At 41.0% G+C, this 16,832-nt stretch overlaps 1 protein-coding gene across 3 annotated transcripts in view; it reads left to right on the forward strand.

The window, feature by feature from the left end:
- Positions 1–4,273: 4,273 nt before the first annotated feature.
- Positions 4,274–16,832, forward strand: part of mkx (mohawk homeobox) — an 82,409-nt gene continuing 69,850 nt past the window's right edge. For 2 of the 3 annotated variants that reach the window (XM_031904523.1, XM_031904525.1), the window contains exons 1-2: positions 4,274–4,552; positions 16,495–16,741. In XM_031904523.1, the coding sequence (XP_031760383.1) occupies positions 16,563–16,741 (179 nt within the window). In that variant the 5' untranslated portion in view covers positions 4,274–4,552; positions 16,495–16,562. The other variant, XM_031904524.1, reaches the window with a different exon arrangement.

Genomic DNA, 16,832 nt, shown 5'->3' on the forward strand with positions numbered 1-16,832 from the left:
CACAGCCACAGTCCCTTCCCAGAGGCTATTATCCCCCCACTGCTACTATAGGCACCATCTCTCCCTACTATACCTGATATCCCACAGCCCCAGTCCCTTCCCAGAGGCTATTATCCCCCCACTGCTACTATAGGCACCATCTCTCCCTACTATACCTGCTATCCCACAGCCACAGTCCCTTCCCAGAGGCTATTATCCCACTGCTACTATAGGCACCATCTCTCCCTACTATACCTGCTATCCCACAGCCACAGTCCCTTCCCAGAGGCTATTATCCCCCCACTGCTACTATAGGCACCATCTCTCCCTACTATACCTGCTATCCCACAGCCACAGTCCCTTCCCAGAGGCTATTACCCCCCCACTGCTACTATAGGCACCATCTCTCCCTACTATACCTGCTATCCCACAGCCACAGAGAGATGGAGAGATGATAGAAAGAAAGTAAGTAAGAAAGAAAGATAGATGATAGATAGATAGATAGATAAATAGATAGATAGATGACAGCTAGATGATAGATAGATAGATAGATAGATAGATAGATAGATAAATAGATAGATAGATGACAGCTAGATGATAGATAGATAGATAGATAGATAGATAGATAGATAGATGACAGCTAGATGATGATAGATGATAGATAGATAGATAGATAGATAATAGATAGATAACAGCTAGATGATGATAGATAGATAGATAGATAGATAGATAGATAGATAGATAGATGATAGATAGATAGATAGATAGATGATAGATAGATAGATAGATAGATAGATAGATAGATAGATAGATAGATGATAGATAGATAACAGCTAGATGATAGATAGATATAATGATAGATGGATAGATAGATGACAGATAGATAGATAGATAGATAGATAGATAGATAGATAATAGATAGATAGATAACAGCTAGATGATGATGACAGATAGATAGATAGATAGATGATAGATAGATAGATAACAGCTAGATGATTGATAGATAGATAGATAGATAAATAGATAGATAGATAAATGATAGACGGATAGATAGATAGATATATGATAGACAGATAGATAGATAGATAGATAGATAGATAGATAGATAGATAGATAGATAGATAGATGATAAATAGATAGATAGATAGATAGATAGATAACAGCTAGATGATTGATAGATAGATAGATAGATAGATAGATAGATAGATAGATAGATAGAGAGAGAGATAGATAGATAGATAGATAGATAGATAGATAGATAGATAGATAGATGATAGATAGATAGATTGATAGATGATAGATAGATAAAATGATTGATAGATAGATAGATAGATAGATAGATAGATAGATAGATAGATAGATAGAAATCTTCTGTGCCCAGTGCTGTATACACAATGGATATACACAAACAGAATGTATTTCTTGTTTCAAAAGTCTTTTATTTGAAAATAGACAACCCTTTCTTCGGTTACTATTACTGTATCTTATATATACCAGATCAATTCACTCCAAATTACCACATAATTATTATTTAACTGCAATGTTCATACACTAAAACCGTGAATTCAAAATCCTTAAAAAAGTGTCAGCAAGCTAACCTGAAGCACAGTTGACACTTTTTTAAAGGATTTTAAATTCACGGTTTTGAGTGTATGAACATTGCAGTTAAATAATAATTATGTGGTAATTTGGAGTGAATTGATCTGGTATATATAAGATACAGTAATAGTAACCTAAGAAAGGGTTGTCTATTTTCCTTACTATAATTAAATTACACTTATACCCTCTTTGGCTACAGAGCATTGTGGGGAGAAATTAGTGTGATACGAGGGTGAGAGTTATAGTTTCACTTCCCTTGACCTTTTTATTCAAAAAGCCTTTTATTTGAATGGATTTATTTTTTTTTCAATAATCGCTGTTTTGTGAGAAGCTCAGCAGCAGTGAAAGAGTTAACCACCCAGTATTCTCATTCTCTCTCTATTCTTTATTTTAAAACATGGGGCCCCTAAGCTGGCACAGAGTCATCAGTCAGTGGTTACGGTATGGGATAAGTATCAGGAATGCCAGCCAGTTACTAGGTCGCTACTATGAGTAATGTGCCATTCTGTGTAGGAAATACATGCTCCCTGGCTTTCTGCCACATGACTGGCTGAGCATCATGGGATTTGTGGGTTTTTTGGTGTAGAATGATATAGATTAGTTGCATACTGTAGCTATACAGAGACATGAGATAGAAGACTGATAGACAGACATGATAGGCAGACACATAAATGATAGTTAATAGATATAGAAATATACAGAGAAAGACATAAAAAATAAGTCATAATTAAACTGATAAAATGAGTGAGTGAGTAACAAACAGATAAATGGATCAAAAATAGATATAGACAGGTAGTGGCTAACTGAGAGTACGGACAGACAGACAGTAGACAGATTACAATACTAGATATAATATGATAGATACACAGACAGGCAGATGTTACATGGATAATTGAGAGACAACAGACAGACAGTTACTGGACGCGCAGGTCACAGCAGTGAGAGGGTTAATGAGCAGACAAGCAACAGAACCATTAAGTGATGCCAGCGGGGATTTCTCCGTAAGTGAAACACTTTGGAGAAAGTCTGTAACTCTCTGTAGCCCCCAAATACATTGCGCTGTGCTTTAGTGCAACTATCGGGGGACAGAGAAGCAGCTTTAGGTCCCGTCACTTCTCTAGGGTTAACGGGAGCAGCTCAGACACTGCGCTAATCGCTGTTCATTACTTTGCGCCACTGCGCGCCTTGTCGGGGTATGCTTCACATACTTATCGGCAGGATTGCAGGTGCTGCGACGAAGTCGCTCTGTGACACAAGTGCAGGGACTCTCTGTATAGGGAGATCTGGGTGCGTAATTGGACTCGCAGGCTGAGTATGTAACAAGATAATTGATTTATATACAGTTTCTGCGTTCGCGTATGTAAATTCCTAGTTGTACCCTATTCGAGAGATTATTGGCGCAATACCGGGATTATCTCCCCCGGACAAGGGTACAGCACCGAGCCCAGCCATAATTCTACAATAAATATATAGTCCCGCTAGCCTTGGTGGGAGAGAAGCTGTGAGACATATCATTTAGAGATAGCAGCAGTCGGACTGATGTGGAAGAGAAGCAGCGACATAGATAGAATATTAGAGATAGTTGCAGTCGAACTGATGTGGGAGAGAAGCAGCGACATAGATAGAATATTGGAGATAGTAGCAGTCGGACTGATGTGGGAGAGAAGCTGATATTATTAATAACATTTATTTATAAAGTGCCAACATATTCCGCAGCGCTGTACAATAAGTGGGTTTCATACATTGGGCATACAGAGTAACATATAAAGCAATCAGTAACCGATACAAGAGGTAAAGAGCCCTGCCCAAAAGAGCTTACAATCTAAACAGATACAATATTAGAGATGATAGTAGCAGTGGGGCTGATGTGGGAGAGAAGCAGCGACATAGATACAATATTAGAGATAGTTGCAGTCGGGCTGATGTGGGAGAGAAGCTGTGAGACAGATACAATATTAGAGATAGTTGCAGTCGGGCTGATGTGGGAGAGAAGCTGTTAGACAGATACAATATTAGAGATAGTTGCAGTCGGGCTGATGTGGGAGAGAAGCTGTGAGACAGATACAACATAAAAGATAGTTGCAGTGGGGCTGATGTGGGCGAGAAGCTGTTAGATACAATATTAGAGATAGTTGCAGTCGGGCTGATGTGGGAGAGAAGCTGTTAGACAGATACAATATTAGAGATAGTTGCAGTCGGGCTGATGTGGGAGAGAAGCTGTGAGACAGATACAATATTAGAGATAGTTGCAGTCGGGCTGATGTGGGAGAGAAGCTGTTAGACAGATACAATATTAGAGATAGTTGCAGTCGGGCTGATGTGGGAGAGAAGCTGTGAGACAGATACAACATAAGAGATAGTTGCAGTCGGGCTGATGTGGGAGAGAAGCAGCGACACAGATACAATATTAGAGTTAGCCACAGTCGGGCTGAGGGCAAACCGGCCTCTGTTGTTGTGTCTGTGACAAGGGAACGTTACCTGCTGTGACTGTGCCCAGACTGAGCAATAAGAGCTAGCGAACATAACTCTGCCTCTCCAGCCCGCAGCCCCCCCTGCCGGCCGCCCCGGAACCTGCATTCTGTCTGCACACGATGTTCGCAGGCTGCGCCGCGCAGCTGGGAAACATGAGACGCATGGTGTATGCGCATTGCGGGGCCCCGCTGCCCTGCAGCCCTAAATAGAACAGAGGAGAGGCGGCAGCGGTTCGTGTGGTTGTTGCTGCTGGAGCGCAGGGAGCGGAGGAAACATGTGCGGGAAGCAGCAGCAGCAGCGGCAGCGGGGATGGCAGTAGCGGGGGGACCTGGATTATCTGGCACCCAAGGGCACTGACCCAGGCGCAGGGTGCCCTATAGTGGCCCGCAGGCTGAGCCGGACCCAACACTTCTTTGCACCCAATGACCGTGTCTGGTGGGGACTGTGGAGCTGTTCTGGGTTTCACTGGCTGATCGGGAAGGACCAGACCCGCCATCACCAGGTGCGATGTCATATTAACCCCTCATCACCTGCCCTTATCTGCCATGTTAAAGGGCATGTAAACCCAAAATTACAACCTGACTTTCCAAACTCTGTAAGTTCTGCTATAAGTTATTTGTTTAGTGTAACTGTAGTGTCTGGCTGTCCCTTGCAATGTTGGTTCGGACTTTTGAAAGAATGTAGCAGCTGATTAGCTGGAGAAGAGCTGCCTTCTGCTACATTGTTTCAACAGTCAGAACCAACAGTGCAGAAAGGGACTGCTTTCCAATTGAACATTTAATGACTCTGTATTGGAAAGTGGCTTTGTATTACCTTTTCTTTCATTAAGCAAAACATTACTTTTGGATTTATATACCCTTTAGGGCTGAAATTCACAGGAATTAAATAACTTTTCATGTAATTTAGAGCAAAGGAACTTGGTGGATTTTGTCTTTTTCTTCATTCCCATCTACTAGATGGCTCTATGGCATTTCCAGCAGGCAGTGTTGTGCTAGAGACCTATACATTATGTATTATTTATTCATATTGGCTCCTGTTGAACTGATCAGGGCACATTGGCTACTGTGTGATGCCTTGGAATCCGCCTGGACAAGATACGAAGGCAGGAGTTAAATATGTTTTATTTACAGGCTGGAATATATGCATAGGGGAGATAAAATAGCCCACTTTATACATATTAAATAGAGAGTGCTGAATGGATCCGCTGTGTAGCAAATGAAACATGCCTGGAATTTGCTGTGTTCTCCAGCAGATTTGGAACATTGCTATTAATATATGTCATAATGTACAAGCAAATGGGCCGACAGTCGAGCCATTCATTACCGAACCCTCTAAACTGACACTTTGTGTATCTTAATGCCATCCAAATGTAATGCCATGCAAATATTATAACACACACGTGTTATATGTAGAGTCGGCTTGTTACTCAACATGCAATCAATCATTGGGGCGAAAAACCGAAGCTGGCGGGGTCCTGGAATTTATGTCTTATGAAATATTGTATTTATTTCATTTTTTTTTTTTTTTTTTAAAAAGGGACTAATGTTAAAACAGTAAGATAAATGGATAGACCAGGGCTATATGTACTGGTGTCAGGGCCTGGCAAAAGCATTGCAGGGCCTAATATTCGCTATAAAAAATAATGATAATGGCCTTTCAGCTCTTGTTGTACTACATCTGCAAGTACTGCCAATAACTAAATGCTGTCAAAGGTACTGGGAGTTGTAATTCACCAGCAGCTTAAAGGCCTAATTTTAGTGACATGGATAGAAAGTACTTTGAAATCTTATCCTGCTATTTGTACAATTCTACTATCCCTTCCCACTGCTACTGTAGGCACCATCTCCCCCTACTATACCTGCTATCCCCCAGTCCCAGTCCCTTCCCAGAGGCTATTATCCCACTGCTACTATAGGCACCATCTCTCCCTACTATACCTGCTATCCCACAGCCCCAATCCCTTCCCAGAGGCTATTATCCCCCCACTGCTACTATAGGCACCATCTCTCCCTACTATACCTGCTATCCCACAGCCCCAGTCCCTTCCCAGAGGCTATTATCCCCCCACTGCTACTATAGGCACCATCTCTCCCTACTATACCTGCTATCCCACAGCCCCAGTCCCTTCCCAGAGGCTATTATCCCCCCACTGCTACTATAGGCACCATCTCTCCCTACTATACCTGCTATCCCACAGCCCCAGTCCCTTCCCAGAGGCTATTATCCCCCCACTGCTACTATAGGCACCATCTCTCCCTACTATACCTGCTATCCCACAGTCCCAGTCCCTTCCCAGAGGCTATTATCCCCCCACTGCTACTATAGGCACCATCTCTCCCTACTATACCTGCTATCCCACAGTCCCAGTCCCTTCCCAGAGGCTATTATCCCACTGCTACTATAGGCACCATCTCTCCCTACTATACCTGCTATCCCACAGCCACAGTCCCTTTCCAGAGGCTATTATCCCCCCACTGCTACTATAGGCACCATCTCTCCCTACTATACCTGCTATCCCACAGTCCCAGTCCCTTCCCAGAGGCTATTATCCCACTGCTACTATAGGCACCATCTCTCCCTACTATACCTGCTATCCCACAGTCCCAGTCCCTTCCCAGAGGCTATTATCCCACTGCTACTATAGGCACCATCTCTCCCTACTATACCTGCTATCCCACAGCCACAGTCCCTTTCCAGAGGCTATTATCCCCCCACTGCTACTATAGGCACCATCTCTCCCTACTATACCTGCTATCCCACAGCCCCAGTCCCTTCCCAGAGGCTATTATCCCCCCACTGCTACTATAGGCACCATCTCTCCCTACTATACCTGCTATCCCACAGCCCCAGTCCCTTTCCAGAGGCTATTATCCCCCCACTGCTACTATAGGCACCATCTCTCCCTACTATACCTGCTATCCCACAGCCCCAGTCCCTTCCCAGAGGCTATTATCCCACTGCTACTATAGGCACCATCTCTCCCTACTATACCTGCTATCCCACAGCCCCAGTCCCTTCCCAGAGGCTATTATCCCCCCACTGTTACTATAGGCACCATCTCTCCCTACTATACCTGCTATCCCACAGCCACAGTCCCTTCACAGAGACTATTATCCCACTGCTACTATAGGCTCCATCTCTCCCTACTATACCTGTTATCCCACAGCCACAGTCCCTTCCCAGAGGCAATTATCCCCCCACTGCTACTATAGGCACCATCTCTCCCTACTATACCTGCTATCCCACAGCCACAGTCCCTTCCCAGAGGCTATTATCCCCCCACTGCTACTATAGGCACCATCTCTCCCTACTATACCTGCTATCCCACAGTCCCTATCCCAGTAATACTACAAGTGCTGCTGCTATGTGTGCATGCTAGGATAAAGTCTGCAGAAAAGGAAAGCTACTTATACATGGTTGTGCCATGTGTGTGATTTTGGATCTGTTTTGCACTTAATGATATGTTGTGTATTGGAAGCTATATAAATATATATATAGAGAGAGAGAGAGAGAGAGAGTGAGCCCAGGCTTTGGGCAGTTAAATGGATAGCTGGAAAGTAAGACGGGTCATGTTATTATAGTATAAGGTAGGAGAGCCTGGGGAGTTCACACAGCTGTTCATATTTTATGTAGAACAGACAAATACAGTCTGAATTACATCCCTGCAAATATTTATGGTGGCCGCCCTTAAATGCTGCTCCGCTTCAGTCTAAACATAGTAAAACCACACTGGGATCCGGGGCTGACGTTGTAGCAGCAGGTTGTTGACGGCAATGGATGAAGGAGGGTCACTGTAATGTATCAATGCCCGTTACACTGGGAATAGTGTTATGTTCTTCCCAAGCAGCGAGTACAGATCAAAGAAATCGCAGGCTCCCTGTGTCCCCCGGTGCGGGGCAAGTTGCAGGCTGCTGGAGTTGCACAAAGCAGTCGAACCCTCAGCTCCGTCACATCAGGGATCAATTAATGGAGAAATCTCTGGATACAGATCATTCCGGGCTCTTGCGATAGTCACAGACTTGCTACTGAATGTGCTGTCATTCAGAGCGGCAGCCGGGGCTGGAGGATAGGGCAGAGCAGATTCCACACTGGGTTTGGGTTACTGAGTACACACAGGAGATGTCCCGCTTACTTACAGTATGTGAAATCTGCTTCTGATACAGCCAGACAAGCATAACATTGAAATCTCTCACGGATGAGTGCACAGGGGTCGATAACAGCCCCCTTCTTTGTGCCTAGGTGCTGCTGAGCAGTTATCATCATTTCATTTAGTTTTACCCCTTATTAGAAGGGAATATCAACCCAAAAACATAAAACATAAATGACATAAATCTTCCCTTCACGTCCATTCTTTACACATTTCCAATACTTTATTATTATTTGTAAAAGTATTTGCAATTGAAAGCAGCGACTTTGTCCCCTGTCTGTTTTCTGCCCTGGCGGCTCTGACTTTAGAAACAATGCAGCAGAAGCCAGCTGATTACCAGAACCGTCTTAGCTGAAGCTGACTTCAGAAGTTACAGAGTTTCACAAGTTGGAGTCAGGAGTGGAAAGGGTTAAGAGAATTCTGCCTATAATAGCAATTACATTTAGAAATACCTTACAAATCAGGGAACATTCATAATGATCTTTATGTTTGGGTTTATATCAACTTCAAAGGGGGTCTGTCTGTAGTGTCTTGTATCTCCCTCAGATGTTGAGGTATGACTCTTCTGGGAGTTGTAGTTCAACTCTTCTGGGTTTATGGAAGCTGCAGTTTAACATGTGAAGTGCCAAGCAGTTGTTATGTAACTCCTAGAAGGACTCACACCCTTTGGTGGGCCAACAAAGCTCTGCAGTGTGAGTGCAGTAGGTAGGAGCTTGGAGCTTGGCTTTTTATTCTCATTTCAGAAATGGGGCACCTTGTGTCTCATACCCCCTTCTACATTTGGATTTAGATTGTAAGCTCTTTTGAGCAGGATCCTCTTCTTTTTGGATGCAAATCTGTATACACACATCTTTATTGTACAGTGTTGCACTATTTGTCAGTACTTTCTATTTTTGTGTTAATAATAATAATAATGATAATAATTATTATTATTATTATAATGGTTCGCTGACCTTATTTTAGTTTCTAAAGAACATATCTCGTAGAGGGGTAACACAAATATATGTCTCTCCTGTAAATGGACTCTGGTCGGAGGACTAGAGAACCACAATATTTGTCATCTCTAAATTTCTGCTGACTTAAAAAAAATAAAATAGGAATATTCTTTTACATTTTATAGCAGCCAAATGGAGTGAATAAAGCTGCCCAGTCCACAGGGAATACTAGGTAGCCAATCACAGAGGGTGTATGTTCCTAAGACAAGTGTGTGTGGGGGGGCTGCAGGTGCTTTGAATCCCCCTTTTGTGCAAGAAATATGGAATAGACTTTCTAAAACATGAAAATGAAGAGCGGGTTGGGGGGTTAAAGACAAAATGTGCAGTTCTCTATGCTTGCCCCGTGTACCCGAGTCATTCTCGCTCTAATTTGCACTCAGCACATTTGGGATATGTTATATCTGTTATAATGCCAGGGTCTTGCGTTCTCCCTACTTGTATGCAACATATTGAAATATTGTATCTTGGATGGATTCAGATTTGTGGTACTTCTGGGAAGGGCTTGCACAATACAGAGTCAGTCCCAGTCCTGTAGAACATCAGGGCTTGTTTTTAGGCTGCCACGCATGGCTGGCATGTACTGCTTCCTCTGGGTAGTAACCCTTTGCAGGTACCAGAACCAACTCAGCAGGCAATTTATAGTTATAATATAGACACGGCCATAGCAGTGTATGTCCCATTCCCTCTGTGAGGTGTAAGCACTCAGTTTATCATGCTGTCTGGACATGAACAGAACTGGGGGTGAAATCACATGCTGGCTACAGTTTACTTTACGAAACATGCTCTATTATCCACAAACCTGTTATCCAGAAATCTCAGAAACACAAGAATGCCAGTTATTATAGAGTCCTATTTAAACCAGCAATTCTTATTTCTTTTATTGAACCTCTTTTTCTTTGTACTAATAAAAAAAAATCCCTTCTACTTAATGGAAACTAAGCTGCATAAATGCATTTTGGTGGCAAAACATTCCAGTTTTTGTAATAATTAATTTTTTTTAGTAGATTAAGACAGGATATCCCCTTGTATAACATGAGTGTAATTAATAGGGCTTGTGCTGAACATACTTTTTGCCTATTGTTTTCATCAGGAAAAGTCTATGGTTTATGTTATTGGAAACTGAAGCTGCTCCAAGTTTGGTCCTGTATACAACCCCCTCCTTTCATCCTTTGTTGTGACTGTTATGACACCAGGCATCCATTATGTAGAGAGGTTATCTGTTCAACGGGAAATTATCTACTGCACAAGGAACAAACATGTAGTTTCAATCTCCCCTTTTTTCCTGTTTTACAAATAACAGATCTTAGCATCTTTAGCTCAAGCCCTAATCATTGCACTTACTTGGCACAATGGGGTACACTGCTCTCAGATCTCTTACCTGTGATGCTCAGAATAGGTTTTCCTGATAAATAAAAAGCAAAACAAGGAGGGGATATCTGGCAGCCTTGATTGGCATTTCTCCTGTGGCCCAAACTTGCATCAGATGAAACTGACTGTAGTTTGTGTGTGTGTAATTGGCTGTGAAAGGGAAATTAGATTGTAAGCTCTATTGATGCACAGACTGATGGTGAAACAAAGACTGGAAAGAGCCGTGGAACATGTTGCTGCTCTAAAAATAATTATTCTTGAAATTATGTAGCAGCATATTCTTTACAGTATTACTGTATACTGCATCTTTCAGGGGAAAAAGTGAACTTGGCGTCTGTTTACTGATACCAAATTGGAAATGTTGCTCTACTTTCCATCTAAATATACATTTCCCTCCTTCTTATATTTCTGTATTTAATAATGTGCTGTTTTACCCATGTTTCTTGTGTAACTTACCCCCAATTTCACATTGGACTCATTAAATCTTTTTGTTGTTGCTGGACTGAAGTGATTTTATCTAAAAGGTTTTATTGTTATTCATATTTTGTATAACAAGTTAAACAATGTAAAATGTCTTTCAACAGCAGAATGTTCTTTTTCCAACCCTGTTTATATTCAGCTTTTATAGAGAACAGAAAACTGGCTTTATGGCACAGACATGGTGCAGTTGCTAGCACATTGTTATGAGTTTCAGAAAGCTTCCCTGACACAAAGCACCCCCAGACTGGTAATAGAGATGCACAGTAGTACAGCATGGTGTCCTGTTCTGTACATGCAGAATAATGAAGATGAAGTGTTACTGAGTAAATGGAGCAGTAATTGTATGTCACAGGAGAGAATAATAATATGTACAGTATAATGTAATATGAATAGTATAATAATGTCCCAGCCAGAGTATAGTACAGGAGAGTATAATAATGTCCCAGCCAGAGTATAGTACAGGAGAGTATAATAATGTCCCAGCCAGAGTATAGTACAGGAGAGTATAATAATGTCCCAGCCAGAGTATAGAACAGGAGAGTATAATAATTTCCCAGCCAGGGTATAGTACAGGAGAGTATAACAAGGTCACAGCCAGAGTATAGTACAGGAGAGTATAACAAGGTCCCAGACAGGGTATAGTACAGGAGAGTATAACAAGGTCCCAGACAGGGTATAGTACAGGAGATTATAATAATGTCCCAGCCAGAGTATAGTACAGGAGAGTATAACAAGGTCCCAGACAGGGTATAGTACAGGAGTGTATAACAAGGTCCCAGACAGGGTATAGTACAGGAGTGTATAACAAGGTCCCAGACAGGGTATAGTACAGGAGAGTATAACAAGGTCCCAGACAGGGTATAGTACAGGAATGTATAACAAGGTCCCAGGCAGGGTATAGTACAGGAGTGTATAACAAGGTCCCAGACAGGGTATAGTACAGGAGTGTATAACAAGGTCCCAGACAGGGTATAGTACAGGAGTGTATAACAAGGTCCCAGACAGGGTATAGTACAGGAGTGTATAACAAGGTCCCAGCCAGAGTATAGTACAGGAGAGTATAATAATGTCCCAGCCAGAGTATAGTACAGGAGAGTATAATAATGTCCCAGCCAGAGTATAGTACAGGAGAGTATAATAATGTCCCAGCCAGAGTATAGTACAGGAGAGTATAATAATGTCCCAGCCAGAGTATAGTACAGGAGAGTATAATACTGTCCCAGCCAGAGTATAGTACAGGAGAGTATAATAATGTCCCAGCCAGAGTATAGTACAGGAGAGTATAATAATGTCCCAGCCAGAGTATAGTACAGGAGAGTATAATAATGTCCCAGCCAGAGTATAGTACAGGAGAGTATAATAATGTCCCAGCCAGAGTATAGTACAGGAGAGTATAACAAGGTCCCAGACAGGGTATAGTACAGGAGAGTATAACAAGGTCCCAGACAGGGTATAGTACAGGAGTGTATAACAAGGTCCCAGACAGGGTATAGTACAGGAGAGTATAATAATGTCCCAGCCAGAGTATAGTACAGGAGAGTATAATAATGTCCCAGCCAGAGTATAGTACAGGAGAGTATAATAATGTCCCAGCCAGAGTATAGTACAGGAGAGTATAATAATGTCCCAGCCAGAGTATAGTACAGGAGAGTATAATAATGTCCCAGCCAGAGTATAGTACAGGAGAGTATAATAATGTCCCAGCCAGAGTATAGTACAGGAGAGTATAATAATGTCCCAGCCAGAGTATAGTACAGGAGAGTATAATAATGTCCCAGCCAGAGTATAGTACAGGAGAGTATAATAATGTTCCAGCCAGAGTATAGTACAGGAGAGTATAATAATGTCCCAGCCAGAGTATAGTACAGGAGAGTATAATAATGTCCCAGCCAGAGTATAGTACAGGAGAGTATAATAATGTCCCAGCCAGAGTATAGCACAGGAGAGTATAATAATGTCCCAGCCAGAGTATAGTACAGGAGAGTATAATAATGTCCCAGCCAGAGTATAGTACAGGAGAGTATAATAATGTCCCAGCCAGAGTATAGCACAGGAGAGTATAATAATGTTCCAGCCAGAGTATAGTACAGGAGAGTATAATAATGTCCCAGCCAGAGTATAGTACAGGAGAGTATAATAATGTCCCAGCCAGAGTATAGTACAGGAGAGTATAATAATGTCCCAGCCAGAGTATAGTACAGGAGAGTATAATAATGTCCCAGCCAGAGTATAGTACAGGAGAGTATAATAATGTCCCAGCCAGAGTATAGTACAGGAGAGTATAATAATGTCCCAGCCAGAGTATAGTACAGGAGAGTATAATAATGTCCCAGCCAGAGTATAGCACAGGAGAGTATAATAATGTTCCAGCCAGAGTATAGTACAGGAGAGTATAATAATGTCCCAGCCAGAGTATAGTACAGGAGAGTATAATAATGTCCCAGCCAGAGTATAGTACAGGAGAGTATAATAATGTCCCAGCCAGAGTATAGTACAGGAGAGTATAATAATGTCCCAGCCAGAGTATAGTACAGAAGAGTATAGGAAACATTTAGTGTGCTGACACTGCCATTAAATTCACTGCAGTTTTCAAATGCTGCCTGGAGCTGTTTGATTCCTTTTTGCCTTTAGATCTTATAACATACTAAGAACAACCTTTTAATTAAATTAATAATAAAATGTTTCACCCATAAAATATTCTTTACTTTCCAACACACCATTTCTTTCAGAAGGGGGGTGGAAATGTACAAGCATAAAAGAGAATGAGTCTTCACCGTCACAAACTCTTCTCAGTTTCTAAACAAACCCCCTTACGTTTAACCGCAAGACATTACGAAACAGAAGCCCCCTTAGGACTTAAATAAATGAAATTAAAATCAAATTGTAACTCCAGGGAGAATAAAGATTTAACCTGAATAAAATTTCTGTGTTGTGCTATTTTAACCATGCTCCTTTTAATATGTTAAATAGACTTTCTTGCCCCATAGCATAAGTCTTCATGTCCTTCCCATGGGGAATTAACTAATTGTAGACCAAATGTATGGAAGCTGTGAAACAGCATGTTGCAGTTGGACTTGGCTGTCTCCTTGTGACTGTGACTTGGGGGCAAAACATCATGTGCAAGTGTTTTGATTTATACAGGTCATTTGGTTCAGTAACATGGATTTATAAATGGCACAAAAAGAACTTACAGAATGTATCACACAGGGAAATATTTCTGCACTAGCAAACACTAAAGCATTCAGCGCTCCTTATCTGCTCCCTTATCATTCAAAAGTTTATATTAAGCAGCCGACTGTTGTATTTCTCATTATAAAGATATCCATCTCCTAACAAGCGTTTACAGTCTTCTGTGGATATTATTATTATATTATGTGTAACGCTTCCCACAATCGGCACAGCTTCTTACAGAGAAGAGACAGCTTGTAGATACAAAACAGAGAGCCGTATGTGTAAATTCTTTAACATTCATTATCTTCTTTTTATTTATTTTTAATTATCCTATTTAATAAACAAGCAGCATGCAGTATTACTAGGAGAATACAATTTCGAATTCCATCCAATATCCGCTGCTTGAAAAGTATTTCATTTTAATTCAGAGCAGCTTTACATAGACATATTCATGATATATAGAAATGGACATTTTAATTTAGGCATCTGTATGTCATTTTTTATGGGCATGTATTGTATGTATTTTTTGGGGCTGTGTGGCGAATTTCAGCAAACAAAAAGAATAGTTCTTTTGTATATGAAGCAGAGGGAACCTGTCAGCGATGTGGGCTACTTTTAATTAATGTATAAATTATATTACATTGAGATTCTGGGTATCACAGTGCAGCAAAAGTATGTGTCAGAAAGCTATAAAAGTAATTGTCGCACATGTTTTTCTCCTGTACATATACCCATTGGGGCACAGTGGAACATACAGTGTAGAAAGAGGCTCCTGGGAATCATGGTTGTTCTCGCAGTATCTCATAAAGAGACAAATATGTATTATACAGAATGCCTGTAACACATGGAACCTTGGGAGGTCAATTAAATATCACTGAATTTCTTTGCCTTAGACGTCCAATCTTTTTATTTAATTGTTTTTAATGAAACTGTGTGTGTCAGAAGAAGGCAGTCAAGCTAATTTTTATTTTGATTAAAATGGAATTGGGTTTATTTATTGCATGTTTTATAGGTATAAGTTATCCAGAATGATCGGGACCTGGGTTTTTCTCCATACTTTATGTCTGCTAAAAATCATTTAAACATTTAATAAACCCAATAGCACTGTTTTGCTGTTTTAATTATATCTTAGTTGGGATCAAGTACAAGGTACTGTTTTATTATTACAGAGAAAAGGGAATCATTTATCCATTAAATAAACCCAATAGGGCTGTTCTGCCCCCAATAAGGGGTAATTATATCTTAGTTGGGATCAAGTACAGGTACTGTTTTATTATTACAGAGAAAAGGGAATCATTTAACTATTAAATAAACCCAATAGGACTGTTCTGCCCCCAATAAGGGGTAATTATATCTTAGTTGGGATCAAGTACAGGTACTGTTTTATTATTACAGAGAAAAGGGAATCATTTAACCATTAAATAAACCCAATAGAATTGTTCTGCCCCCAATAAGGGGTAATTATATCTTAGTTGGGATCAAGTACAGGCACTGTTTTATTATTACAGAGAAAAGGGAATCATTTAACCATTAAATAAACCCAATAGGACTGTTCTGCCCCCAATAAGGGGTAATTATATCTTAGTTGGGATCAAGTACAGGTACTGTTTTATTATTACAGAGAAAAGGGAATCATTTAACCATTAAATAAACCCAATAGGGCTGTTCTGCCCCCAATAAGGGGTAATTATATCTTAGTTGGGATCAAGTACAGGTACTGTTTTATTATTACAGAGAAAAGGGAATCATTTAACCATTAAATAAACCCAATAGGGCTGTTCTGCCCCCAATAAGGGGTAATTATATCTTAGTTGGGATCAAGTACAGGTACTGTTTTATTATTACAGAGAAAAGGGAATCATTTAACCATTAAATAAACCCAATAGGGCTGTTCTGCCCCCAATAAGGGGTAATTATATCTTAGTTGGGATCAAGTACAGGTACTGTTTTATTATTACAGAGAAAAGGGAATCATTTAACCATTAAATAAACCCAATAGGGCTGTTCTGCCCCCAATAAGGGGTAATTATATCTTAGTTGGAATCAAGTACAAGGTACTGTTTTTTATTATAAAGAAAAAGGAAATTATTTTTAAAAATCTGAATTATCTGATTAAAATAGAGTCTATGGGAGACAGCCTTCCCATCATTCAGAGCTGTCTGGATAAAGGATTTTCAGATAACAGATCCCATACCTGTACCAAATGAGATTTTTTTTTTTTTACAAAGCTGATGCTTGTTGGTTTAACATGCATACTAATAGCTCCTTCCTTCTTCCCTGCAGGAGCAAAGGGCTGTACCTGCGCTCACTTCTTTGAGGAGGCTGAGTGGAGACGTGTGAGAACTGCAGCCATGAATGCAATCGTCTTCAACAAGCTGAGTGGCCAAGTCCTCTTTGAGGAATCGCCTAATGATCGGGAGAGGGGAGTCCGACCCTACCTAGGAGTAATGGAGAGTCCAAATGCTGATGTGGGGCTACAGGATGGAATTTCCATTAAGGACAATGCTAGTCTCAGGCACCGGCGCCCCGGGTAAGTGCTTGCATGGAGCTATATCGGTAGTTATGTGCATTTTGCTTTGGGTTTATACAGTATTACTGTCCACATATAATTTCATGTTCTC

The sequence above is a fragment of the Xenopus tropicalis genome, chromosome 6 (genome assembly GCF_000004195.4).
Source record: "Xenopus tropicalis strain Nigerian chromosome 6, UCB_Xtro_10.0, whole genome shotgun sequence".
Lineage (NCBI taxonomy): Eukaryota > Metazoa > Chordata > Amphibia > Anura > Pipidae > Xenopus > Xenopus tropicalis.